The 27,429-nt window shown below is 52.4% G+C and overlaps 1 protein-coding gene across 1 annotated transcript; it reads right to left on the bottom strand.

Annotated features, from left to right (window-relative positions):
* Window positions 1-2,049: 2,049 nt before the first annotated feature.
* ZNF764 (zinc finger protein 764) lies at window positions 2,050-27,429 on the bottom strand. Its single transcript, XM_052636248.1, has 12 exons — window positions 26,985-27,429; window positions 26,560-26,673; window positions 24,925-25,435; window positions 18,672-18,729; window positions 18,352-18,496; window positions 13,627-13,979; window positions 13,210-13,441; window positions 12,936-13,049; window positions 11,419-12,172; window positions 7,739-7,754; window positions 2,673-3,127; window positions 2,050-2,588 (listed from the first exon to the last, which is right to left on the bottom strand). The coding sequence occupies exons 1-12, from the start codon at window positions 27,178-27,180 to the stop codon at window positions 2,339-2,341; spliced, it is 3,198 nt and encodes a 1,065-aa protein (XP_052492208.1). The 5' UTR covers window positions 27,181-27,429; the 3' UTR covers window positions 2,050-2,338.

Genomic DNA, 27,429 nt, shown 5'->3' with positions numbered 1-27,429 from the left:
GCAAACAGCAAAGACCCAGTACAGCCATAAGTAACTAAATAAACAAAATGACCATCAAAAAAAAAAAGCAATAGGTTGACCAAGAGTCAAGAGACTTGGTGCTGGAGACCAAGATCTTCCATTATCCCTTCTACCTTGATGCTGAAGAACACACATGTCCTTTCTGGGTTTGGTCTGCTCCACCTGGCAACTGAAGGTACCCCAGGAGCTGTCATGAAGAGAGGGGTAGGAGCCGAGCATCTACATCTCCATCCTCATTTGAACCGATTTTAAATACCTAGGCCACTGGCAATTCCCTGGCACTCCAATGGTTAGGACTCAGTACTTTCACTGCCAAGGGCACAGATCCAGTTCCTGGTTGGGGAACTAAGATTTGGCATGAAGGATGTGACCAAAAAGAAGAAAATAAAAACAAAAAAAACCAAGGCTACTTTGTGGTGCTACAGTTGAACACCACAGGCATTGTGCCCAAGGCCTTCTAGCTTTCAAGTGCCTACATTTTGGAGCCAAAGAAAAATCCACCTCCAAAATGAGGAGATTGAATTGTATAATTGAAATAAATGTCGCGGTAAATGTCTACTAATGTGATATCATGTCAGATATTCAAATGCAGTTCTGTTCAACATATATGAATTATATTAGATGTGAGAACTGGAGTATTTTACTATCTGAAATTGTGTGTAGTAGTGTGTCTGTACAGAAATATGCATACATTTTACAAAGGTCTTTAAAAAACTGAGATTTCACTTGAAAAGTAATGTTCTGTATCCAAAATCATCTAAACTTTGAAAACCACTAAACACACCAAACTGTACTGAACTACGTATCTGGGGGCCCTTTCCAGAGTTTATAGATCACAAGAGGTTGGACTGAAATGTGCTTAGGGAAGTTATTTGCTTTTGACAAGTTCTAAGGCGGCTATGAGGATGGGTGTGGGGCCGAGGGTGATGTCGGGGTCCTGGGGCCCTAGAGGTCTCATGGAGCAATGAATCCCCACCCGCCTGTGAGGCTGAGCTGCTGGGGGCAGCTGGTGCCAGGCAGGCATGTTCTGAATGTCTCCTTCACAGGGCACTGCCCAGCCCTCAATAGGTGCTCATCTCAGATGTGTCCGGCAGCTGGGTAATTCCCTGAGGGGCAGCCTGGCCTCCTCAGCTAAGGTCATGACTGGCCACACTCCAGAATCCCCCAGACTGATGGCACCAACTCCCCATCATTTCCTGAGAAGTCGAGTGTCGGGAGGGCTGAGACTCAGGAAAGTAGGAGAAAGGTGGGGTGGTAACAAGGTGGTCCTAAAAAGGACCAGCCTGGTGGGAGGGTCTTGAAGCCTGAAGCTGTCTAACCTTCATACTGGATCCAGTATGTTCCCTTGTGGGTGGGGTTGGAACTGGAGACACTCCCTGTAATTGACACACTAGTGTGTACAGAAGGGTGGCTAGAGGCTCCAGCTGGGAGGGGGAGGGGATGGCCCAGCTGGGTGCTGGGAGCCCAGGAATGCTGGAATGCAGGCTCTGGGCCTGGATATGAGAATCAGGGTCTATTTTCTGGCCCAAGGACAGACCCTCCGTGTTTGTGAACAAAGTTGAGTTTTCTCACACCGACAGTGAATCCCTTTCGCATTTGTGCAGGATTCAAAGCACAGGACATGAACTTGAGCAGATATGGGCAAGTCATGTCTCCTGTGCCTCGGATTATAGGATTCCGGTGAAACGCTCAATCTAAAAGCACTTCCCAGACAAGGCCTTATGGCTTCGTTGGCTGCCGTTATGACCCAGCATCTCTCAATGCCCAGGGAACTATCCACACACAAAATTTAAGGACAAGTCTCTTTTACCACATAAAGGTATTTATTGAACTCAAATTCAGGGGCTCCAAAGCCTGAGGAAGACAACAGAGGCTGGGGTTTGCGCTCAGAAGCCAGGCCCCACTTTGGGCCCCACCCCTCCCCTCACCCCTTCCTGATTCAGTGAGGGTCTCAGTAGCTACCAGTCTAAGCTACCCGATCTAATTAAGTAACCCGACCCCCCCTCCCCCCACCCCCATCTAGCACTTTGCCAAGCCAGGCTTCCACCAAGGGGCATGCTGCTGCTGAGGCCAGCTCTCCACTGACCTCTTTCTCGATCTCTCCCAGAGCCTCCGGCTGCCAGCTTGGCCTCCCTCCAACCCCTCTTCATAGCCCATTTACCACAACTCTCCAGGGCATGTCACTTCCTCCACCCTGGCCCCCTCACCTCCTAGAATCTTTCTCCTCCAGTCTCCACTATTCTCTCGCAAAGTTGCTCTAGCTCCCTGTCCCCTTCTTTTCTGCCTACCAGCTCCCCAACCCCGACGGGGCCCCGGGTCAGCGCCGGCCGGCTGCGTGGGTCCGCTGGTGGCGGATGAGGTCGGAGCTCTGAGAGAAGGCTTTCCCACAGTCATCGCACTTGTAGGGCCGCTCCCCACTGTGGACCCGGTGATGCTGCAGCAGCGTGGAGGAGCGGCAGAAGCCCTTGCCACACACGGCGCACCTGTAGGGCCGCTCGCCTGTGTGCGAGCGCTGGTGTTGAATCAGCGTGGAGGAGCGATTGAAGGTCTTGCCGCAGTCGGGACAGCTGTAGGTGCGGCCTGGCAGGTGGGTGCGGGCGTGGATGGCGAGCACCGAGCTCTGGCCAAAGCGCTTGCCGCACTCGGGGCACTTAAAGGGCTTCTCGCGAGCATGGCTGCGGGCATGGGGGATAAGTGCCGAGCGCTGGGAGAAGCTCTTGCCGCAGATGCCACAGCTGAAGGGCCTCTGCCCAGTGTGCACCCTCTGGTGACTACGCAGGGAGGAGTTCTGGCTGTAGCACTTGCCACACTCGGGGCAGCTGTAGGGCCGCTCGTGGCTGTGAGTGCGCTGGTGCCGCAGGAGGTAGGAGCTGTCGCCGAAGGCCTTGCCGCAGTGTGGGCACTTGTAGGGCTTCTGACCAGAGTGGGTGCGCTGGTGGCGAAGCAGGTAAGAGCTGTCAGCGAAGGCCTTGCCGCAACGGGGACACTTGTAGGGCCGCTCGCCCGTGTGGGTGCGCTGGTGTTTGATGAGGTCAGAGCTCTGGGAGAAGGCCTTGCTACAGACCTCACATTTATAGGGTTTTTCACCCGTGTGGATGCGCTGGTGCTGGATGAGGGTGGAGCCCCGCCCGAAGCTCTTCCCACAGATGCCGCAGATGTTGGGCCTTGGGCCCTGCCCACCCCTGGCCCGGCCACCCCGACGGCCTGGACCACGAAGGGTCCCCGTCAGGCCCAGGGGATTCTGGAGCATCTCAAACTGGGGTGGAGCCAGCAGGGCCCCCGTGGGCATCTCAAATGGGGGCCCTAGGGGCATGCCCCCTGAAGGCTGTTCCCCAAACCCCTGGGTGAAGGCGTCCAAGGGGTGGACTCCCAAGGGGATGCTCAAGGGATTCTTTTCCTCAGGATTCAGAAGAATTTCTGCACCTTCCTGGAATTTGGAACTTTCAGCTTCAAACTCGGGGCTTTGGGTTTTGAACTCCGGATTCTGGGGTTCATACCCTGGGCTCTGGGGTTCATACCTGGGACTCTGAGATTCATATCCAGGGCTCCGGGGTTCATACCGAGGGCTCCGGGGTTCATACCCAGGGCTCTTGGGTTCATACCCAGGGCTTTGGGGCTCATACCTAGGGCTCTGAGGTTCAAAATCGGGACTCTGAGAATCTGATTCAGGGCTTCTGGGTGCAAATTCAGGGCTTGGGGGCACAAACCCAGGGCTTCGGGACTCAAAACCTGGGCTTTCAGGCTCAAACCTGGGGCTTTGGGGTTCAAACTCTGGGCTTTGTGGCCCAAAACCAGGGCTCTGGGGTTCAAGCCCAAAAGATATCTCTTCGACCTCATAGTCCCCAGTGCCTTCTTGCTGAGAAATTTCCTCTTCCTCATTCTCACTCATGTTGCCTGCAGGATCAGAGAATTACAAAAAACCCAGATTGTGTGGGACCTGGAAGGTTACTGGGTCCCAACATTAATTGACACAAACCTTTCCCTCCTCCTCAATCAGGGTCGCTGGCCCTTGGGCAAGTGCTGAAATTCCCACCTCCCCCTCAGCAAACCCAGGCCACCAGGTCCCCAACCCCGCCTCCTCCAAGTCCCAGGTGTCCAAGCCCCCTGCTTTCTTCCCCTCCCACCCACCACAGCCCCCTCTCCCGCTCCCAGGCACACTTCTCGGAGGGGCGCTCCCTCCCTCACCTTTGAGGGACCCTTCAGGGCTCCCCATTTCATCAGGACTTTGCATATCTCGGGGCTCGAGGCCCCACGGCGACGCCTCCCGTTCCATCCCCGCCGACTCCCAGTGCGGCGGCGGGGGCGATGGTGGACGATCCTGCGACTCGGTCTGAGTGCCCCAAGACCCGAGCCCTGGCCGCCCGCCCGCTCAGCGCCGGCCAGGAGACCCGGCTGTCCAGCCCCGGCCCCTGAGGCCGGACGTCTTGACCCTGGGCCTCTCCGGCCCGCCGGGCCCCTCCCCTACCCGCGGCCCCGCCCCCACCCACAAGGTCTCGGCTTGCCCTGGGGTCCTCGCAGGCCCCCAAGCGTCGTGGCCTCGGAGGTGAAGGGCTTCACGACTCGCCTTGCTGCCCCCCGATACCGCTCCCCACCCGAGACCCCGTCGTCTGGCCTCCCAGCCCCCGGCTGGGCTGCGGCTGGCCGACCCCCTCCCCACCGCACAGGAAGTGTCCGTCCGCGGCCAGTTTCCCCCGCCGGCTAGCTTCGCGGCCTCTCTAGGAGCGGCTGGAGGTGGAAACTCGTTGGCATTAACCCTGGGCAGGATGGCCCCGGCGTCGAGGTAGGGGGAAGACTGGGCGCCCTGGAGCCCGCGGGAGAGGCTGGGGCAGTTTATGTGCCTATGTCGTAGGTCTCCGTCCGCCCGAGGGCCTATCTGTCAGTCTCCAGGGCCCTGCGTCCGTCAGTGCCTGTGGCCAAGGGCGAGGCAACAAGAGAGACCAAGGTCAGCGAGAAGGAGCGACGCTTCCCGGCGCCAGCGGGGGCGGTGTCTAGCTCCTCTCCCCTCCCGGGCCTTGGGGTCAGTTCTGGCCGCGTCTCGGGAGCCTGGACAGACCTCCCCCTACCCTCACCCCTGACTTAGGCTCATCGAGGCACCTGAGTCCGGGACCCCTCTTCGAACTCCACTCCCCCATACGGGAGCTCCCGCCCTCACTCCTCCTGGTCCCCCCCGCCTCCCGCACCTCGCTGCTTCTCCTAATCTCCACCCTTCCCCCGCTCTGGGAGGGCTAGGATCGTTGCCAAGGAAACAGCCCCGCCTCCAGTTTCCAGAGGCACCGCCCGTCCCTCCCAGGGAGCTCCGCGATTGGTTGGTGGAGCTCGTGCTCTCACCATCCCGCCTCTTACCGCTACACCAACTATTAAGCGTTAAGGGTCGCCAGGGACCGCGAGGCACCTTTCTGATTGGTTGCAGGGTGCGCAGGCCGGTTCCACCTTCTCCGTGCTCCAAAAGTGCCCCCGGGAGGAATGCGAGGGAGGTCCTGGCGTCTCTCGTCTTCTCTGACCTGTACTTTGAGGGCTTTTCCCGCCCTCATTTACCCTTCATCAAAGTTTATCTTTCTGAAGAATGAAAGACAGGGATTTCAGGACAGACACCCTTGGCTCCTCTCTCTCCCTTTCCCAGCAGTTTTCTATTTCTCATAGGTTCCAGGTTCCCAAAGGGGCCAGTCCGGTCAGAGGAGGTTGGGTTGGGGGGATCCTGCTGCAGAAAGAAGGTTGCTTCCTTTTCTGTTACCCTGCTTCTCCCCTCAACCTGCTCCGAAGCCTGAGTTTAACTCAGTCCCTTGGAGCTTTAGTCCCTGGTTCCTGGATTTTCTCACCGGGAGGCAAGGATCCTATGAAAATTCCTTCAGGTGAGGGTAATAGAGTTCAGGAGGGGAAGTGGATAGCTGGCCTTTAAGGCAGTTAAGAATTTTCCACTCCTGTCTGACTTCGATAGAGGCTTCTAGAGAAAGGGAACCTGAGAAACAGGTGCAGCTTTGAATCAAAGGAAAAGTGATCCTGGAAAGACAACAATAGAAGCCAATTCTTGACCTTTTTCTACCCTTGCTGCTAAAACTAGTGTTCTTGACAACCAATGAACCAGTGAATGATGCAGGAGCCATAGATTGTTCTCCTGTCGCCTGCTCAGACAAAGGAAGGAAGGAAACTGGTGGAGAGGAAAGATGACATCTTCCATTCTCCTGAAAAGCGATGAGAACAAGAATTTGGAGAATTGCAAATGGGCAAAGGCTGGAGAGAAACAGTTCTCAGTAGAGGCTTACAAACAATCACAGACAGACACCTTCCTACTAATAAAGCAGAAGTCCTTTTCTGCCCTCCAAAGGATCAGCTTCCAGCTCCATACCTCTCTCCCATCACAGGGTCCAGCACTAGAGGGTCCACAGGCAGAAGAGCCTACAAGTGCAGTGATTATGGGAAGAGTGGGACCTGGGGCATCTTCTGATCATTGCCAAAGCACACAAAGGACCTTCCCGAGACACTTCTCTTTGACCTCCAACCTTCTTACCTACCAGGAAATTCATACCAGAGAGCAGCTGTCCCCTGCAAAGTGTATAGTGAGCCCTCCAGCCCCATCTCTGACGTGGTCCACTGCCTGGACTCTTCATAGCACAAGCCTCAACCCCATGAGTAGCAGGTGTGGGGCCAGGGCTTCATTCGGCTCTGGCACCAGTATTTCCACGTGGAAATTCAGTCTGTTAGTACATGACCGACTGCCAGGCAGCCTCCTCCAGCACCTGTCCTCTCTCATCAGTGGGCTTTCAAGAGGCAGCCAGCCTCTGCCTGCCACACGCCCATAGCAGTGACAGGCTAGAAGCACAGGTAAGCCTCTGATGAGGGTTCCAACTTGACCCTGAGTGTGTGTGTCCTGAGTTGGGCAACCACTTTATCCACAGAATCATCCCGTGATGTGCAGCAGCACCGGGGCAGAGCCTTGGTTTATGGTGGCTTGGCCCACATTCAAGGTAGGTTCTCAGTGTGAGAGAGGCACCTCTGTGATCTGCTTCCTCCCTGCATGCAACGGACAAACCCTCTGAAAGGCCTTCTGGGGCTTCCCTGGTGGTGCCATGGTTAGGAATCTGCCTGCCAATGCAGGAGACATGGGTTCGAACCCTGGTCCAGGAAGATCATGTGCTGAGGAGCACCTAAATCTGTGTGCCACAACTACTGAAGCCCAGGTGCCCTAGAGCCCATGTTCTGCAACAAGAAGCAATTGGAAGCTCACACACGGCAACGAAGAGTAGCCCCCACTTGCTGCAACTAGGGAAAGTCTCTGCATAGCAACAAAGCCCCAGTGCAGCCAAATATAAATAATAGTCAAAAGAAGAAAAAAAAACCTTAAAAAAATAAGTAAAAGTCCTTCTGTCAGATGCTACAAGCAATGTCCTGGTATATTCAAGATTTAAGGTACCCAGGAAAAGACCATTCATGGCACAGGCCCTTTTGGGAAGAACAAAGGAAATGGGAATCTGTGTGTATGGCAAGGTCATCGGCTGGCCTGACACATTTGGAACATGCCCAGAGATCAACCCCTACACTTGTAAAGCTAAGAGCAGCCCGAAAAATAAGTTTTCTGTTCAGAGCAGTCGTCCTCTCAAACTTTAGCAGGCATAAGATTCCATCCCTGGAAATACTGATTCAACAGACTAGGGACAGGGCCCAGGGAGACAGCTGCTTCTGAAAAGATACTACATATAATTCTGTGGCAGAGAGGCCTTACTTTGAAAAGTACTGGTCTGGGGCAGATTTTAGCCTCTGAATCATAAATGTCTTTGCACATGTTCCTAGAAAGATACACATAAACAAATATCGCCCTCCCCCCGACCCTGCCCAGACTTAGGGGGTCTTTGGAGCTCAAATGAATACCCTTTACATGACCTGGACACATTAGGGATAGGCCATGTGGGTAGGGCTCAGGTTTTCACTAGTACAGATAAGCATTTCTCCTGATGCACCAAAGAAGCCCTAGAAAAACCCTCTTCCTGGCTTAACTTGTTTCGCAGCTGAGCCTCAAAGACCTATGGTATGTCTCTGGTGGTCCAGTGGTTAAGAATCTGCCTACCAATTCAGAGGACATGGGTTCAGTCCCTGGTCTGGGAAGGGTCCATGTGCCTTGGATGCAACTAAGCCTGTGGGCCACAACTACTGAGCCTGCACGCTCTAGAGCCCATGGTCTGCAACAAGCAAAGCTACTGAAATGAGAAGCCCATATACCACAGCTAGAGAGTAGCCCCCACTTGCTGCAACTAGAGAAAGCCTATGCACAGCAGTGAAGACCCAGTGTAGCCAGTAATTAAAGAGAAGCCCTATCTATAGCGGGGCCAGGGGGAAGAATCCGTGCCAAGGAGTGAGGAGCTAAGAAGGGGGCAAGACTGAGGCTTAGGTGTTCCATGACTCTCAAAAACGCATTAAGTGGAGCAAATTTGGGTCAGGAGGGCAGGAAGCAGAGGAGTTGGATTTGGTTTGAGGGCCCTAAGCAAGTCTTGAAAACTTCAAAGTACTCAAGAGAAAATAGTAATTACAATACTTTTAATTTGCAAGCTCAGGGCAGGGTCTAGATCTGGCTTTGAGGCTGCCCTGAGAACTGGTATTGCAGGCTGTGTGTTCCTCAGGCAGTGCTGAAGGGCAGAAGGATGGCTTCTTTGGGGGATTAAAAGGTAGCTACTACTGCCAAGGTGCCTCTCCTCGCTCCCACATCTCCCTTGTGACAGTTGGCAGATTCTCCCAGTGAACTTAAGGCTAAGAGAGGTCCTGGTGGGGCCAATTAGGTTGGAATCAAGTCAGTTAATCAGTTTACCTAAACAGTCTTTTCCCCAAATTTTCAAGCTCTTCCTTTAGAAATTCCTTTAGGCTGACAAATCTGGTTTCTTCCTAAGTTAGGCCAGACACAGGGCTGAGTTGTCAGAAGGCAACCGAGGACATAGGCCCTTGCTAATCCTACTTGAGGTGAAAGGTTGTCCTGACCAGTGGCAGGAAAGAGTCTGTCTGTCCATGGCTGGCTGCTTCCATCACCTGGGCAATGCTGGACTCTGACCACGAAGAAATGAGTGGAAGATGAATAATGGAGTCGCAGGGTGATGGGGGAGGGATTCTGTGCAGAGCTTGAGAATATCGACAAGCACAGTTCCCTCTGGCTGCTGATCCCAAATGTTTCTGTTCTGGTCCCCCTTTGCTGGTGATGGAGATCCTAGAGAGTGAAGATGCAAGGTTTGATTTTGTTGGCCCTGGAACTCTCCTCTCAGGCCGGTTTTTCCCTTGCCTTGGTGGCTTTGTCACTCATCCTGTACCTGGGCTTCACTAACACTGGGCTGCTCTGTCCCTGTCTGGGAGATGCCTCCAGAACCCTGGCTGAGACACTGGCCAGGAACTCAGGAGTGGTGTGAAGACACAAGGAAACCCAGAATCCTAGTGTCTCTTGCCCTGTGTGAGATCGTAGGCAGGTTACTCAGTCTTTCCCAGTCTGTGTCCCCAGCTGCAAAAGGATGGAAAGCCTCAGATCTCTTTCAGTTCAAAAATGTGATGAGGGACTTCCCTGTTGGTTCAGTGGTTAAGACTCTGTGCTTCCTATGCAAGGGGCACAGGTTTGATCTCTGCTCAGGGAACAAAGATCCTACATGCCAGAGAGCAAAAGATTAAATGAAATAAAGCCATTTAAAAAAAAAAATGTAATGAGGCCTTCCTATCTCAGCCTAAAGTGGCAAAGCCTAAGCCATAGGGCTCTTCCAGGGAGGCCCAAGAAGGGAACAAAGATCCAACACATCACAGGGGCTCTTGGGTCCTTCTTCTTCAGAAACAGGAAGTGCAGGTCAGCTGAGGGGTGCCGAGGTGGAGCCACCACTTGTTTGGGGCAACAGATTCAGTCCTGGAACTTCCCTGGTGGTCTACTGGTTAAGAATCCACCTTCCAATGGAGAGGATGCAGGTTCAATCCCTGGCCCGGGAACAAAGATCCTACATACCACAGGGCAACTAAACCTGCACCCCCAACTACTGAGCTCGTGTGCCACAACTAGACCCAATGCAGCCAAATAAATAAATATTGAAAAGATTCAGTCCTAACTGCCTCTTCCTGATGACCTGTCCTCTCCAAGCAGATGCTTCCTTCCAGAGGCAATTATGAGGGTGAGTTGAGTTGATGGACAAGACAGTCCTTTGTAAACCATAAAATACAATATGAGCCAAGATCTAACAGAAAAGCCTGCTTTTACTTCTCTCCTGCTGCCCTTTCACAAATGTGCTCTCTACCTGAATCCCTGATTCAAAAACAACTGAATGCCAGAGACTATAGTTTGTAAATTCAAATGACTACAGGAGGGGGCATCCCTGGCAATTCAGTGGCTAAGACTCAGTGCTCTCAATGCAGCAGGCTCGGGTTCGATCCCTGGTTGGGGAACTAGATCCTAAGACCACTAAGACCAGCCAAATAAATAAATACATATTTTTATGTATTAAAAATACATATTGTTTAAAAAGTGACTATAGGAGTCCAACAGGTCATGTAAATGAGTAGAAAATGCCAGATGGAGAGGGCCTGCTTTGCCAGAAACAGCCATGACAAGTGGCAGCTGACACTGGTCAGGAAGTGCTGAGTTGGCAGGTGGGCTGAACTGAAGAGCCTGGGCTCCATTCAAAGGGGCCTCTAAGCTCCTGTCAATGGTGGTTTTGTGGGAGCTCAGGTCAAGTCGCCAAATCTTTGGATTTTTTCAAGAGGCCAGAAACTTGGTTTTCTGTGTGAAATAGCCTGATTTTTACATCTTAACAAATAATTCATAACACTTAAAAATGCTGGCTGGTCTAAAACGACATGTATTATAAAAGGCTGCTGGGAGACCAGATTCAGTACCTGGCCGTCAGTTTTTAACTTCTCCAGTCAAATCAGTGGATAAAACAAAATTCTCCACCTCAGTCCTCTTACACCTAAGCTGAGAAACAGCCTTTCCCAGAGTGGAAGTCTAGTGGGGGTTCTTACCTCAGCCCTGACTCAACAAAGGGCGCTCTAGAGTCTGGGACCACAGGGGACAAGGTCTCAGCAGATGAAACTAGTGAAGGCCTAAGATAAAATGGTCCTCACCTCCCACCCCCCCCCACCCCCCCACCCCCCCACCCCCCGCCCCGTCCAGTGCCCTCTGGGAATTTTGTGACCTCCCTGGAGTTGCCTGAGTTTGAGGCCCCTAAGGCCATCTTGGGCCTCAGACAATGTCTGCATCTTCACCTTTGGCCTTGTCACCCATGAAGCCATCACCCACACTCCTGGAATATCTCTGGGTAATGCTGGAAGCCCACGGGGGGATCCAGGTCCCCTAGGGCAGAGGCCAGGGGCACAGGCAGCCCACCGGCACCCCCACCCCTGCGCACCCCCGCCCCTGGACGATGGACCCACTGGTGCTTGGCCATGGCTGACTTCTGGCCAAAGCACCTGCCACACTGAGGACAGGCGTAGGGGCGCTCGCCGCTGTGGGTGCGCCGGTGGGCGGCCATCTCCGAGCTCTGCCGGAAGCAGCGCCCGCAGTCTGGGCACGGGTAGGGCTTCTCGCCGGTGTGGGTGCGCACGTGGCGCCGGAGGTCGGAGGCATGGGCGAAGGCGCGGCCACAGTGCGGGCAGGGGAAGGGGGTCTCCCCGCTGTGAACCCGCTGGTGCTGGTAGAGGGCGGAGCTCTGGCTGAAGCAGCGGCCGCAGTCGGCGCAGCGGTAGGGCTTCTCGCCCGTGTGGACCCGGAGGTGGGTGGTGAGTGCCGAGCGCTGCGTGAAGGCCCGGCCGCAGTCCGGGCAGCGGTGGGGCCGTTCCCCACGGTGGATGGCCCGGTGCTTGCTCAGAGAGGACGCCTGGCTGAAGCCCTTGCCACAGTCCGGACAGCTGAAGGGCTTCTCGCCCGTGTGGGTGTAGAGATGCTCCACCAGGGTGGAGCGCCAGGCGAAACTCTTCCCGCACACGTAGCAGCCATGCCGCCGGTCGGCTCTGGGGACCGGGGGGTGGGCAGAGAGTGGCGGGCGACCCCGGCGAGGCACCTTCGGTGGCTGCTGCCAACCATAAGGAAAGCCAGCAGAGAGGGGTTTGAGAGCCGTCAGCCCGGGAAGCTGAGTGTCCACAGAAGGAATCTTCCCCAGTGCTTGCCTCCCTCCTCTTTGTCCTTTTTCTGCCTGATTTCCGGAAACTGCTGGGAGACAAGGGGAGAGCTCAGACCTCAGCTTATCCTGGTCCTTGATGCCCACACCCACTATGGGGTCAGAGAAGCCTTTAGATACAGCTGCTTCTGGGACTCAGCTCGGTACAGGCAGGGAAGTTAGAAGTTACACTTTACCCTCAGTCGCACGGGACAGAAAGAAAAACTGTAGAGACAAAATGAGAAGGAAGGACAGGGGCACAGTACATTCTGGAAGCTGGGGAAATGGGGGTTGGGGGACGACAATTGAGCTAGATCACAGAGCATGAGTGGATGTTAAGTATGCAGCCAGCAGCGGGAACAGCACTGAGAGGCATGAAGGAGGCAGGCATTGCCAAGTTCAAAGGGGCTGGGCACAAGTGCAACAGGAGGACAGAATGAACCAAAGGAACAAAACAGTACCAGCCAAGAGAAAGGAGGCTGCAACAAAAATATAACAAAACCAAAGTGAACACAGGAGGTGGTGGAGGAGCTAGAGAACAGGCTAACAACAGGTGGGGTGATGTGGTGCTCAGAGGAACTTAGAGACCAGCTAGAGGTCAGGGGCTCAGGTTCGGAGGAGCTGGGGAGTGGAGAGGCAGGGATGCCTGGGTCACACTCTCGGGCCCTTTCTAGGCTGAGTCCAGAAGCTAGGCAGGAATCAGGCATAATTATAACCTTCGCTGGGAAAGCAATTCAGGCAGGAAACTGATGAGCAGGTAAGGAGTTGGCAGAGGGTAACATGATGGGTAGGACCCAGAGGTCCCCACTACTTCACCTGTGTCTGCTTCGGTAAGACACTCTCCCATCTCAGGAGGCCCGGCATCTGGACCCCACAGTTCTGCCTCTTCTTCCACCCAGGAGATGAGGGCTGGCTTGGTGCCTCGGAAGCCTGGAGGGAAGCGGGAGAGAACGCAAAGCCCACGCTGCGCTGCGGGGGAGGCCGCAGCCCAGGGTCCCGACTTCCTGGGCCCTCCCACTCCACGTGCAGGATCCAGAGGCTGGGCGGGGTGGACGGGGTTGTGAGCACAGGCGGGCAGGTGGGGCCTCACCGAGCGCGCCCAGGTGGCCATAGGTCTCCCGCATCACGTCCCGGTACAGGGCCCTCTGCGCGGGCCGCAGATACCCCCACTCCTCCGGGGAGAAGTACACGGCCACGTCCGCGAAGCTCACGGGCTCGGATGTCCCCCCCTGGGGCCTGACCCCGTTAGGTTCCCGCGCTGGGAGCGGGGCCGGGGGCGGCGCCATCGTAAATGCCCTCCGGGCGGCGGGCCGGCGCCACCCCTACCCGCCGGGGTCCGCGGAGCCTCCGAGATCCAGAACGCTCCCCGGCCGGGCTCAAGAGTCAGGGCGCGGTCGGGAGGCCGGGAGAGCAGGAACGGCCCCTCGAGGGTCCACGAGGGTGGCTGAACACTGAGGGCAGGTGGCTGAAGGTGCTCTCCTAAGAGATGGCGGCCACGCGGCCCCACGCATTTCGCTCCCGCGCCATCGTGCCCGGATGACGCCACCCTGCTGTCTCTAGGTGGCTTTGTCTTCGAGCCCTCAGCCAACATGGCCGCGGCGGCTACAGGCGCCCGGGAAGCCGCCGCCACCGGCCCGGGCAGGGGTGGAGGCGTTCTCCAGCGCGGCGCCGGGCCTCGGAGGCGCGGCGGCCGGGCTTCCCCGGCGGGTCCCCGCGCCCGCCGCGCTGGAGGCCTCGCCGCGGCCCCGCCCAGACTTGGAGCAGCGACCTCCAGCCCCGACTCCGGCCCGCTCCGCGCAGTGATTTCAGACGTTAGGTTTCGTGGCTGGCCCATCGCTGGGTGACCGCACGCTTCCCGCACTGTCGAGAGTAAAAGAATGGAGCGGGAAAAAGAAACTTGATGAGCTTTGAAATTCTGGGAACTTCAGTTTCAGGAGATCGTGGGGGCAGCCGGCGAAGGGTAAGATGAGGTTTGAGAAAGGTCGGAAGGACCCTCTTTCTGTAAGCTTACCCCCTCCCCACGTACCCTTCAGGACGCCTCCCGAACATCCATTTAGCTCTAGCTCAAGGCGAGTTGGCAACCCACTCCAGTATTCTTGCCTGGAGAATCCCAGGGACGGGGGACCCTGGTGGGCTGCCGTCTGTGGGGTCGCACAGAGTCGGACACGACTGAAGCGACTTAGCAGCAGCAGCAGCAAGGCGAGTTCCTTGAATTCCTGGTCCCAGAGCCACTTGCCACCGTGCCCTGGCATGGATGGCCCACAAACACCTCGGATTTTGCAGGCTCAAGCTGAACTCATCCTTTACTTCCCTCTGCCTGCCGCCCCTGGGGTGTTGTCTTAGCAAATGGCACCAACTCTCTTCATCGTTTTTACCTCCAAGCTCTCTCTCTCCCTAGACACATTTACTAACTGCCTACTCAGTGCTTCCCACAAGCCTTCATAAATATACCCTGCCTAAGAAGCCTTGATATTTTTCCTTTGGCCAGATAAATCAATCACTGCATTTCACACACTTCATGGACAAGCGCTTCACATTTGCTGGTCTGGGGGCTTACTCTGGAGCTTTGGTCTGTTTGCCTCCTTCCTTCCAAAGGCCTCCCTGACACCTTCGCAGACTCCTTGTATCTGGTGGCTGCTTCTCCCCAGGGCAGCTGGGCAAGTAAAGAACTGATCTCTGAACTTCCCTGGTGACCCATTGGCTAAGACTCTGCACTGCCAGTGCAGGGGGACCGGATTCGATCCCTAATCAGGGAACTAGATCCCACAGGCTGCAACTAGTTTGCATGCTGAAACTAAAGATCCCGCATGCTACCATGAAGATCGAAGATCCTTCGTGCTGCAACTAAGATTCAGCACAGCCAAAAAAAAAAATCTCAACAGAAGAAGGGAAGGGGAAGACATAAACTTGGGAGGGGTCAGCCTGGCTAAAGAGAGAGGCTTGTTGGAGGGTGGCCAGTAGAGGACAAGGACTAAGGGCACAGAGTTGACTAGGGGCCCTAGTCCTCCTTGCCTTGAAAGACAAAAAAGACAATAGAACATTTCCATTAAGACTGAAGGCTTTTTGTCACCTGTCAGTGCCCAACCCCATCACACACAGACCTGGAAGAGAGCCCTGGGTAGTCCTGGACACTTGCAGGGGGGTCTGGACCCTCCTGGAGAAGAGCCTAGGGCGGAGTCTGCTCCCCTAGATGGGATTCTGAGGGCCACAGCACCAGGCTGGTGGGTCTGCTCTGGCCTCTGGCTGCAGCACCTTCCACTGTGGGGACAGTAGTAAGACTCCTTGCCTGTGTGAGTCAGCAAATCGCATGAGAGGTATAGCACTAGCTGCAGGTGACGGGTCCCTCCCCAGATTGCACTGGGTCCGGACTACCCTGGCGGTCCAGTGGTTAGGACTCAGTGCTTCCACTGCAGGGGGTCTGGGTTCAACCCTTGGTCAGGAAACTAAATCCCCCATGCTGCAACGAAGACGTCACATGCCACAACTAAGACCTGGCACAGCCAAATAAAATAAATATTAAAAAAAGAGTGCCCTGGGCCAAGTTGAAGGTAAGGGTAAAGCATAATTGCACTCCGGGTGGGGATGAAGGTAAGTCGTCAGTGCCAGGTGTTGAAGCTGGGCACAGGCTGAGGGCCTGGGAAAACCCCGACTACAGGAAGCCTTGGCCACAGGCTCAAAGACCACGTCAGTGTCTCTGACTCTAGGGCCTCATGACAACTCCCAGATAGACTCCTTTTGCTGACAAATGTATCACTTTTCTGAATGAGTGCTGGGAAACAGATTCAAAACTTACATTTTTCCCTGTTAACTCTCCAAGGTCTACTCATGTTCAGGCTGATAGAACCAAACTTCACTAAGAAGCATTCAGTGGGTACCCAGTCCCTGGAAGCCCCCTTCTAGACTGTGTTGGCCAGTTGAGGGCTTGCAGGTCAGGGACATTCCTACCCACTCCAGGGTCAACAGAGGAGATACTCTCAACCAGAGGAGCAGCTGTGATGGGACTAGGGACCTGAGAGACAGATAAACTATCTCCATCCTAAACTTTTATTTTTTGGCCATGCTGTGGGACATGCCTTGGGAGCACAAAATCTTAACCACGAGACTGCCAGGGAAGTCTCAAACTGCCTCCCTCTTAAACTTGAATTCACACACAGCCACTGACCTTTGGATGATTCATAAAGTATGACCTAATCATGGGACCACTTGGATGCTTCAGAGCCAATTAAGTGAGAAAGAGAAGGTCAAGATTGCAATATCCAGTGGGTGTCATAAATTCAGATCAGCAAAAACTAGTAAGGTCAGCGATAAAGAACATGCAGAGGGTGTTTCTTACTCAACAAACATTTTTCCCTTCCAGCTGGAACTGGGACGTCGATTCTACTTTTCATCTTTCTGGCTTGCCTTCAGACTTCCTACTCCTGGGAAGACTACCTGTGTGGACTTCCCTGGTGGTCCAGTGGTTAAGAATCTGCCTTACAATGCAGGGGACTCAGGTTTAATCATTGATTGGAGAACTAAGGTCCCACAAGCCTTGAAGCAACTAAGCCCCCTGAGTCACAACCACTGAGCCTGTGAGCTACAACTAGAGTCCATGTGATCCCTTTGCCAAAACTAAGACCCAGAGCACCCAAATAAAATAAACATTTAAAAGAGAGAGACGCGTGCACTGGGCCAAGTTGTAAGTAAAGGCAAACCATGATTGCACTCGGTGGTGTGGGGATGAAGGTGCAGCCTGAGGGCACCTTTGCATTCATTTAATGAAAATGTATTGGGCACCTCGGGCTTCCATGGTGGCTCAGACAGTAAAGAATATGCCTGCAAAGTGGGAGACCTGGGTTCAATCCCTGGTTTGGGAAGATCCCCTGGAGGAGGGCACAACACGTCGGTCCAGTATTCTTGCCTGGAGAATCTCCATGGACAGAGGAACCTGTCAGATGAGGTCACAAAGAGTCAGACACGACTGAGCGACTAAGCACACAGCACACTGGGCACCTCATATATGCCAGGCGTCGTTCTAGGTGTTTTAAGAGAGATTCCAGGTAGTAGCTTTGCTGGCAAAGGTGCAGAGAGGACTTCTGGGCAGATTGTGCTCAGGGCTAGAGATGGACACAGAGCCACAGTTTGGAGACTTCCAGTACAGGGCAGAAAAGCTCCAGAAGAAATTTCTTTACTCTCTTTCTTTCCTTCTTTTATAAATTTGTATTGGGAGTATAGTTGATTTACAGTGTTGTTAGTTTCAGGTGTACAGCAAAGTGAATCAGTTACGTGTACATCGATTCTTTTTTAGATTCTTTTCCCATATAGATCATTAGAGTATTGAGTAGAGTTCCCTAAGCTCTATAGTAGGTCCCTATTAGTTATTTATTTTATTTTTAAATTTTTATTTATTGATTTGATTGTGTTGCATCTTTGTTGATGGGAGGGCTTTTCTCCAGTTTCAGTGAGTGGTGGTTACTCTCTAGTTGCAGTGCCAGGGCTTCTCAGTGCGGTGGCCTCTCTCGTTGCAGAGCACAAGCTCTAGAGCGAGCAGGCTTCAGTAGTTGTGACACCTGCGCTTAGCTGCTCCTCGGCATGTGGGATCTCCCCAGACCAGGACTGAACTCATGTCTCCTGGATTGACAGGCAGATTCTTTACCACTGAGCCACCAGGGAAGCTCTAGTTATCTATTTAATATATATAGTAGTGTGTATTTGTCAATCCCAATCTCCCAATTCATCCCTCTCCTAAGAAATTTCTTGAAGATGGCATCTGAGAAAGGCAGTGAAGGGTGTGAGAGTTGGAGGGTAGTGTGTAACAGAACAGCAAGAACAAAGACTCATTAAGCTAGAAGCATGTCCAAAATACAAAGATTCTACTTGGCAGGAGCCAATGAGATGGCGTGCTGGTACAGAAAGAGGAAGATGTTGAGTGTTACGGGCCTTGAAGACCAGTACAGGTTCTTTAGTTTTTGCACAAGTCTTGCGGAGCCAGTATTGGTATCTGACAGTGGAGGGTAACTCATGAATTTCAGTCAGACTGATCTGGCGAGGATCCCGGGAACCAATTATCATGAGGCAGGACTGGAGTCAGACACCCAGCCCGGCTCTTCCCACCCACTGCCTTCCCTTCTCGGAGATCCGGGACGCTGGGCGTCACCGAACGCGCCCAGGTGGAGGTTTTTCACCGCAGACACCCCACTCCTCGGGGAAGAAATATAGGGCCACTTTCACGATGCCCGCGGCCTTCTCCCACCTTCTTCCCGCCGGGTCTTCACCGACACCTCTGGGCGCCCAGATCGGGAGCCGGGAGTGGACTCTAGCGACTGGGCCTCCGGTGCAGGGTGGGGGTGGCTCCCTCCAGGCCCAGGCGACCGGAAGTAGCTTGTAGTGGGACCCCTCTAGGACGGCGGGTGACGGCCCGTTAACCGAACTCATTGGTCCGTGGGTCGAGAAATGAAGGCTCCCTCAGAAGAGGCGGTGGCACTCTACCGTCCATTTTAGAGAAAGGCATTGATGATCTGGTTTATTCCCCCCTCGAGTTGTCTTCTCTTGCTATTCTGCCGGTGGCCTTGCAAGGGCCTCTTGCCCATAGTTAAGATGGCCGCAGCTGCTTCGGCGTCCGCGCTCATATCTGGCGGGTGAAAGGTGAGGCGGGTGCGCGGGTGCGCGGCGGCGAGGAAGAGTGGCCACAGAGCCAGGAATAAGGGGCGGTACGAACAAACGTCCCCTTCTCAATCCGCGAAAGAAGGCCCATTCAGTGGCCTGGTGTTTAAAAAAATTTTTTTAACAAACTATTTCTCATATTTTTGTTTATTTTTCATTTAGAAGGTTACAGCAGAATATTCAGTGAATGTGCTCTCCCCCAGCCCCCACCATACCTCTACTAACGGTTTCTTAAATATTCCTACACTGATTGTCTACGCCCTGCAGAGACATCTATCATTTTCACACATTTACTGTATCTTACTGAGGGCACTGGGACGCATGCTTCTCAGTGCCTTAGAGTTAAGGCATTTTACAGAAGAGGAAACTGAAGCCCAGTTAAGACCCAAGGTCTGGCAGCGTGTTAGTGACTGGGTCTTCAGACTCCTAATCCAGCCTTTCCTCCTGGCGCTGCCTCCTTCAGACGCCTTCCAGAAATGCAACATTAACGCTTCGAATTTACGGGCCCCTGCCGTCTCTGGGGTCGCACAGAGTCGGACACAACTGAAGCGACTTAGCAGCAGCAGCTGACATTGTGAAAACGAACTGGATTCTCAAGTTATTAAGTTATGATTGAAGTAAAAAGATTTTTAAAAAAGTTTTAAAATGTGAGATGAATTAAGGGATGACAGGACTCATTTGCTTTCAATGCTCCATCTCAGTGTGCCTCCAATTCCAAGCTCTCCTAACAGAACAGTGGCCAATTATACAAGAACTGCAGTTGGTTCTGTGAAGTGAGTAAGACATCAATAATATTAGCTTACCTTGATCGATCACTTACTATTAATACATGCCAGACTCTGTTCTAAGTGCATTTGCCTGTTAACTCATTTAATCCCTCAGAACACTTCAGAGATAAGTACCCTTCTGGATCAGTAGACCACAGCCCCGGGGAATGACCTTACTGCAGGCCACACAGCTAGTGAGTGTTCTGACTCCAGAACCCGTGACATCATGGGTTACTGAAGACAGAATCTCAGCAACCTGAGAGAGGTGGGATTTTAGGCCAGGTCACGAAGATGCAGTTGTATGTGGGGTAGGACAAGAAGCAGGGACCTGGAAGTCAGAAATACTGCTTCTGGTCACCTATGCCATTCCTCTGTAGTCACCAAGTCATGTCTGACTCTTTGTGACGCCATGCACCTTAGCACACCAGGCTCCTCTATCCATGGGATTTCCCAGAAAGAATAATGGAGTGGGTATGTGATTCCATTCTGTTGCATTAAATGTAGAGAGAAGAAATTAAAATGATGAGCTTTAAATATTTTTTTTTTAATTTCAACATCCTAGAATTCGAAGTCAAGTGGGCCTTAGGAAGCATCACTACGAACAAAACTAGTGGAGGTGGTGGAATTCCAGTTGAGCCTATTTCAAAGCCTAAAAGATGATGCTGTGAAGGTGCTGCACTCAATATGCCAGCAAATTTGGAAAACTCAGCAGTGGCCATGGGACTGGAAAAGATCAGTTTTCATTCCAATCCCAAAGAAAGGCAATGCCAAAAAATATTCAAACTACCCCACAATTGCATTCATCTCACACGCTAGCACAGTAATGCTCAAAATTCTCCAAGCCAGGCTTCAACAGTATGTGAACTGTGAACGTCCAGATGTTTAAGCTGGATTTAGAAAAGGCAGAGGAACCAGAGATCAAATTGCCAACATCTGTTGAATCATAGAAAAAGCAAGAGTTCCAGAAAAACATGTTTCTGCTTTGTTGACTATGCCAAAGCCTTTGACTGTGTGGATCACAACAAACTGTGAAAAATTCTTAGAGATGGGAATACCAGACCACCTGACCTGCCTCCTGAGAAATCTGTATGCAGGTCACGAAGCAACATTTAGAACTGGACATGGAACAACAGACTGGGTCCAAATCGGGAAAGGAGTACATCAAGGCTGTATATTGTCACCTTGCTTATTTAACTTATATGCAGAGTACATCATGAGAAACACTGGGCTGGATGAAGCACAAACTGGAATCAAGATTGTCGGGAGAAATATCAATAACCTCAGATATGCAGATGACACCACCCTTATGGCAGAAAGTGAAGAAGAAATAAAGAGCCTCTTGATGAAAGTGACAGAGGAGAATGAAAAAGCGGACTTAAAACTCAACATTCAGAAAACTAAAATCATGGCATCCGATCTCATCACTTCATGGCAAATAGATGGGGAAACAGTGAAAACAGTAGCTGACTTTATTTTGGGGGGCTCCAAAATCACTGTAGATGGTGATTGCAGCCATGAAATTAAAAGATGCTTGCTCCTTGGAAGAAAAACTATGACCAAACTAGACAACATATTAAAAAACTGAGACATTACTTTGCCAACAAAGGTCCGTCTGGTCAAAGCTACAGTAATCATGTATAGATGTGAGAGTTGGACTATAAGGAAAGCTGAGTGCCGAAGAATTGATGCTTTTGAACTGTGGTGTTGGAGAAGACTCTTGAGAATTTCTTGGACTGCAAGATCAAACAAGTCCCTCCTAAAGGAAATCAGTCCTGAATCTTCATTGGAAGGAGTAATGCTGAAGCTGAAGCTCCAATACTTTGGCCACCTGATGTGAAGAACTGACTCATTGGAAAAGACCCTGATGCCAGGAGAGATTGAAGGCGGGAGGAGAAGGGGATGACAGAGGATGAGATGGTTGGATGGTATTGCTGACTCCATGGACATGAGTTTGAATAAACTCTGGGAGTTGGTGATGGACAGGGAAGCCTGGTGTGGTACAGTCCATGGGGTCATAAAGAGTTGAACACAACTGAGTAACTGAACTGAAAATTTTTTTAATTAATTTATTCTTTAATTGAAAGATAATTGCTTTACAGAATTTTGTTGTTTTCTATCAAACATCAACACTGACCCTAAATATTAAAAGTACATAATAGAAAAAATGAAAGTTGCTCAGTTGTGTCCAACTGTTTTCAACCCTGTGGACTGTGTAGTCCACGGAATTCTCCAGGCCAGAATACTGGAGTGGGTAGCCTAGCCCTTCTCCAGGGTATCTTCCTGACCCGGGAATCGAACCAGGGTTTCCTGCATTGCAGGTGGATTGTTTACCAAAAGTACATAATAGGGTTGTGTTTAGGGGTCAAATCATGGGAAATGAGTATGTCGTTTGAGTGCTTGGGAGTTATGGTACATGTTCAGATGGTAAAGCGTCTGTCTACAATGCGGAAGACCTGGGTTCGATCCCTGGGTCGGGAAGATCCTCTGGAGAAGGAAATGGCAATCCACTCCAGTGCTATTGCCTGGAAAATCTCATGGACAGAGGAGCCTGATAGGTTACAGTCCATGGGGTCGGACACGACTGAGCGACTTCACTTTCACTTTCACTTTCAAATGCTTAGTAGATATGTGTTAACTGGATAAACGAGAAAGAGTAGACAGCACTTGCTCTGTGCCAAGTGCTGACCTGGGCAGGTCTGCGTGACACATTATGTCTGGTTCTGCTCCCCTCTCGGTGGCTCCTCCTCTCAGTTCTCCCCCTGCCCCCCATAACTCACCTCATCCAGTACTGGTCACCCCTGGACCTTCACACCTGCCCTAGTGCTTAGGCTCCCTTGCTGCAGCTCTCTACGCTTGAAACCTCTGGGACTTACTTGTTCACAGCTCATGTTGGTCAGTTCACTGAACCATGCAGGTTCTATGACAGAAGTCTCTCAGGAGTACCTTTCTTTCCAAGGTCAGCAGACAAGGGCAACTGCAAAAAAAAAAAAAAGTCTTGCTTTCTAGCTTGGTCCCACTACTAATTGTTTCTACCTGGGAGCAGATGCCCAGTAGATTTCCCATGTCTCATGCCCAGGCTCCTCTCATGGGTCACACTGCACACTGTTTGACAAAGACACATATATATATTAATTTGGCTGGGCCACAGGGCATGTGGGATCTTAGTTCCCTGACCGGGGATCAATCCCTCAGCCCCTGCATTGGAAAGTTGGAGTCTTAACCACTGGACCACCAGGGAAGTCCAGACAAAGACATTTTCTGACAGCAGGAACTCGCTCCTACTGAGTACAGGGACTTTCTATGGCTCCTCAGTGCCTACAGGGTGAACCTCAAGATCCCCAACTAGGATCTGTGGTCCTCCCAGATAGGTCCCGCTTCTTGGCTGCATCTGGTATCCATTATTCTTTACTTTCAGTCTTTATGTTTCAATCAAGTGGAGCTGCTGATCATTCCCTATACATGCCCATCCTGGTTGAAATCTTTCTCATCCTTCAAGGAGAGTTGAAGTACCTCCTCTAGGAAGACTTCCTTGATTCAGAAGACCTGTCCATGTCTCCTCTTGGTCCTGCTCACGTACTATTTTGTATTGTGTTTGAATAACAACAATAACCAATGTTTGTTAAACTATAATGTACAAGGCGTCATCCTGTATTATCTCATTTAATCGTTACATCAGTCTTTTGAGGTAGATGCTATTATTATCCAGGTTTTATAGATGAAGATAGTAAGGCATAGAGAGGTGACTTGGAGCAAGAAGTGAGTTGCCCAAGTTCACAGTTACAAAGCAGCTGAGTCAGGATCTGAAGGCAGACAGTCTGACTCCAGAGCCCACGCTTCTAACCTCCACTCCACACTGTGTCCATCTTTTATCCTTTCTGGGAAATAAGCCTCCATCCCTACTTCCTCTGCCTGAAAAATCTCACTACAACCATTTCTTGCGTAATGCTGTAGGAAGCACAACCACTCCTTTTCTTCCAAGTTGCATTTCCTGGTATATCACCAACCAGGATGGTGGTGCCTCTGGACTCCTCCATTACAGCCCCAATCAATCTTTTGAATGTTGGTCCTGAGTCAGTGTGTCCCTGGAGCCCTACACAAAATTCCACAGATGGTGTTGCAGAATGAGGGAAATTAGTCTTCCTCATCTTGGGAGTCCTTTATCACCAGGCAGTGTCTCCAACAGAAGTCATTCAATATGATCACTGAATGTTGACTTTTTTCCTCTTTTAAGACCTTTTTCTTTATTTAGATCATTTTTAAAGTCTTTATTGAATTTGTTATAACACTGCTTGTTTTATATTTTGGGTTTTTGGCCACAAGGCATGTGGGATTTTAGTTCCCCCACCAGGAATTGAACCCTAGTCCCCTGCATTGGAGGGCAAAGTCTTTACCACTGGACCACCAGGGAAGTCCCTTGATTGCCCTTTCTCAGTGAAAGGTCTCTAGCTATGGTGGGGCTCTCACTTTCCTGCTGAGACTGCCCAACGGGCAAGGCTGGCTCCCTCACTTCACTCTTACCTGAGGCCCTGATCTGTGTTCTGCCCAGATCTGACTGCTCATAGGAAGTAGTAGAAATATGTGGGCAGTGCCAGTTTCCAGCTTTGCGGCCTTGTAGCAGTGAAACTTGGAGCCCCGGGTGACTCATCTGGAAACACAGCTATTGATACTCATCCCTGCCTCCTTAGCAGACTTCTTTTCATGATCTGAAGTGGAAAATATCAAGTCATTTTCACTCTTTCAACAAATGTTTATTGCACATTTACTTTGCCACACATATTATCTTGTTACAATGTCAGTCTTCACAGTAACCCTTTGAGGTAGATATTATTGATCCTCATTTTACAGATGAGGGAGCTGAGGCTCAGGGAGGGTGGGTGACTTACCAGCTGTGCCTTGAGACCAAGCTACAGACATGAGGTCTGCATCTGGTGCTTCTGTGCACTTCCCACCCACTTCACTGCCTGGGCCTCCTGTTGAGTGACCTAGGGCTTGACCAGGCCCTCCATCTGAGGCCTCCTCCTCAGCCTTAGTCCCCCTCGGCATTTACCTCTGCTGCAGATAAGCAGTGGGGATTTTTGTAGACAGTTTTGATCTTAGTTGCACCTGCCACTGAGATAACACTTTGAGAAAAGTCCAGCATCTCACTCTCTTCGTTGTTGTTTTTTTTTTTTTTTTAAGAAAGATGAGGGGAGAGCGGGTATCGAGTTTGATCTATTTGAATCTTTACAGGCACTTCTCTTTTTACAAGCTTGGAAACTTGAGGGATCCTTGAGGAAAGCCCAAGGGATGAACTGTGGATCCCAAAGCCCTGACTCAGGAGCCTCCCTTGGGACCCAGTGAGTCCTCAGCGCCGAGGTCAGGCTCAAACCCTGCCAGCGGAAGCCGCTCATCCGCACTCCTCAAAGATGTCTGGGTAGTGCCGGAATAGCACCGGAGGGTCCCGGTCACCTCGGACCGGGGCCCGAGGCACAGCCCGGATCCCAGGCCTCCGGCCCCGCCGCCCCCCAGAGCAGGAGCGGTGGATCCACTGGTGAGCTTCCACGGCGAACTTCCTCTTGAAGCGCATGCCACACTCGGGGCAGGGGAACGGCCGTTCACCCGAGTGCATGCGCCGGTGGCTGACCAGCAGCGAGGGGTAGGTGAAGCGCCGGCCGCAGTCTGCACACACGTGGCGCCGCTGGCTGGCCTGAGCATCCGCGCTGGATACAGGGGCCGGGGGCTGATCACCTGCACCCTGGTCCCAGACAGCTTGTCTGGGTGGCTGTGCTCTGGCTGAGGTTTTGCTGACGGTCGTGCCAGGGTTGTGTTTAACCAGCTCCTCAGGCCTCTCCTTCCCAGGAGCCTTTCTCGGTGCTTTGGCTCCTAGTCCTGCTTCAGGTTCCTCTTCCTTTTTGTTGGGGGTAGCTCCTAGGAAACAGGAATCAAGTTCCTTTTAAAAACACATTTGCTTATATTGTCTTAGGTTATAGGATGCTATTCCTCAGGGAAGTGCCATAAAAGTACTGCCCAGCGAATAACACCGGCTTTGAAAAACCATACCGCTACTGCTAACTCACTTCAGTCGTGTCTGACTCTGTGCGACCCCATAGACGGCAGCCCACCAGGCTCCCCCGTCCCTGGGATTCTCCAGGCAAGAACACTGGAGTGGGTTGCCATTTCCTTCTTCCATGCGACAGTGAAAAGTGAAAGTGAAGTCGCTCAGTTGTGTCCAACCCTTAGCGACCCATAAGCAGGGTTCAAATCTCTTAGGTGGGCCTTGGTTCCCCATGTGTCAAATGGGAATCATAATGCTTTCTTTACTTCACAGGGTTGTTGGGAGGATTACATGTGTAGAAGCATCACTTAGTAAATGCTTAATAAGCAGTAGCTATTACTTTTATGGTTCCTCAGTTTTTTTGCTAGGATTAAGGCATTTACAGAGGAGGAAAGACATTTGCTGATGAGCATTCTGGTGAGGGCCAGTGGGGAGTGAAGAGCCAAGCTGTCAATTACTGGGTATTCTCTCTTGTACCACTTTGCTTTGCTTGAGGAATGTAAAAGGCAGACCTGAAGCTGTTTTCATTCTTCTATGCTAAGTTGCTTCGGTTGTGTCCAACTCTGAGACCCCATGGACTGTAGCCCACCAGGCTCCTCTGCCCATGGGTTTCTCCAGGCAAGAATACTGGAGTGGGTGGCCATTTCCTCCTCTAGGGGATCTTCCCCACTCAGGGATCCAACCCCTGTCTCTTGTGTCTCCTGTATTGGCAGGCAGGTTCTTTACCTCTTTGGGAGTTTTAGTTGTTCCTGAAAATGAGAGAATGAGCACCGTTTCTAGGACAGGGAGTCTGGGCTCCTGATTCTTATTCTGGTCTCAAGTTGTCTCAAGTTCTGAAAACTTTGTATCAGGTCTGCCTTTTTTCCTTAGGTAGTATCCAACATCGGTTGGCTCTTTCATTCCTTTAGGGGTGCCGGAGGTGGGGATCTGAAAGGAAACACTGCTAGACAGGAAGCTCTGGAACGCCAGGCAGGGAAGACCTGGGACCATCCCTCACCTCTCAGAGCTCCTCCCAGGCTTTCCCCCTCCTCAGGATCCTGGGCGGCGGGGCTCCAAGCCTCACTCTCCTGTTCCATCCAAGAGATGAGGGCTGGTTTGGGGCCTGGGAATCCTGGGAGAGAACAGGGATCATGGTGCTGGCTTGAGGCTGCCCTGGGAAGACGGCGCCCCCCGCATCAGGGTGAGGGCATCTCCTCAAAGTTTAGGCTCAATCTGGACTGGGTCTCCAGTGCGCCTTCCAGAAGGAAGCAGATGTGGGATGCAAGGACTCCCGTGGGGGTACCTGAAACGTTAGGGATGGGAGGTGGCAGGTGCTGTTGGTGGGATAGGGCGGGATTAAGGCTTACAATCCTCCAGGTCCTTATTTGATCTCCCCTGTGAACCCCAGTGAAGCAGGAGGGGGGCTCTGACCCGGGGCCTCACCGAGCGCGCCCAGGTGGCCGTAGGTCTCCCGCATCACGTCCCGGTACAGGGCCCTCTGCGCGGGCCGCAGACACCCCCACTCCTCCGGAGAGAAGTACACGGCCACGTCCGCGAACCTCACGGCCAAGGGCTTCTTGCAACCAGGCCCGGTCTCCCCCGGTCTCAGCACCAGGAGCGGGGCCGGGGGCGGCGCCATGGGGCCTCCCAGCCCCGAGCAGCCGCCGCCTGGTCCCCGCGCCCGGCCTCAGCTCTCGTCGTCCACAAGAAGGGCTCCCAAGCCCGAGGCCCCGCCCAGCCTCGGCTTCCGTACGCAGCCAAGGGAACCGAAGTAGCAGGGCTGGGATTCGGGATTCTGATGGGGACAAATAGACCGCCTCGGTGTTTATTCACTTCACGGCAGCTTGGACACAGACACCAGAGTTAAGAGACCCGGAAGGTGCCTCCA

The sequence above is a fragment of the Budorcas taxicolor genome, chromosome 2 (genome assembly GCF_023091745.1).
Source record: "Budorcas taxicolor isolate Tak-1 chromosome 2, Takin1.1, whole genome shotgun sequence".
In the NCBI taxonomy this organism is placed as follows: Eukaryota; Metazoa; Chordata; class Mammalia; order Artiodactyla; family Bovidae; genus Budorcas; species Budorcas taxicolor.
This window is presented reverse-complemented; position numbering and strand designations above follow the sequence as displayed.

Bases quoted from the DNA above. Each gene is read 5' to 3' on its own strand.
- ZNF764 (XM_052636248.1), bottom strand. From the start codon at position 27,180: ATGGCGCCGCCCCCGGCCCCGCTCCTGGTGCTGAGACCGGGGGAGACC. The intron at 26,674-26,984 runs GTGAGGCCCCGG...GTTCTCTCCCAG, and splicing joins CGGCCACCTGGGCGCGCTCG to GATTCCCAGGCCCCAAACCA. The intron at 25,436-26,559 runs GTGAGGGATGGT...CCTGTTTCCTAG, and splicing joins CCTGGGAGGAGCTCTGAGAG to GAGCTACCCCCAACAAAAAG.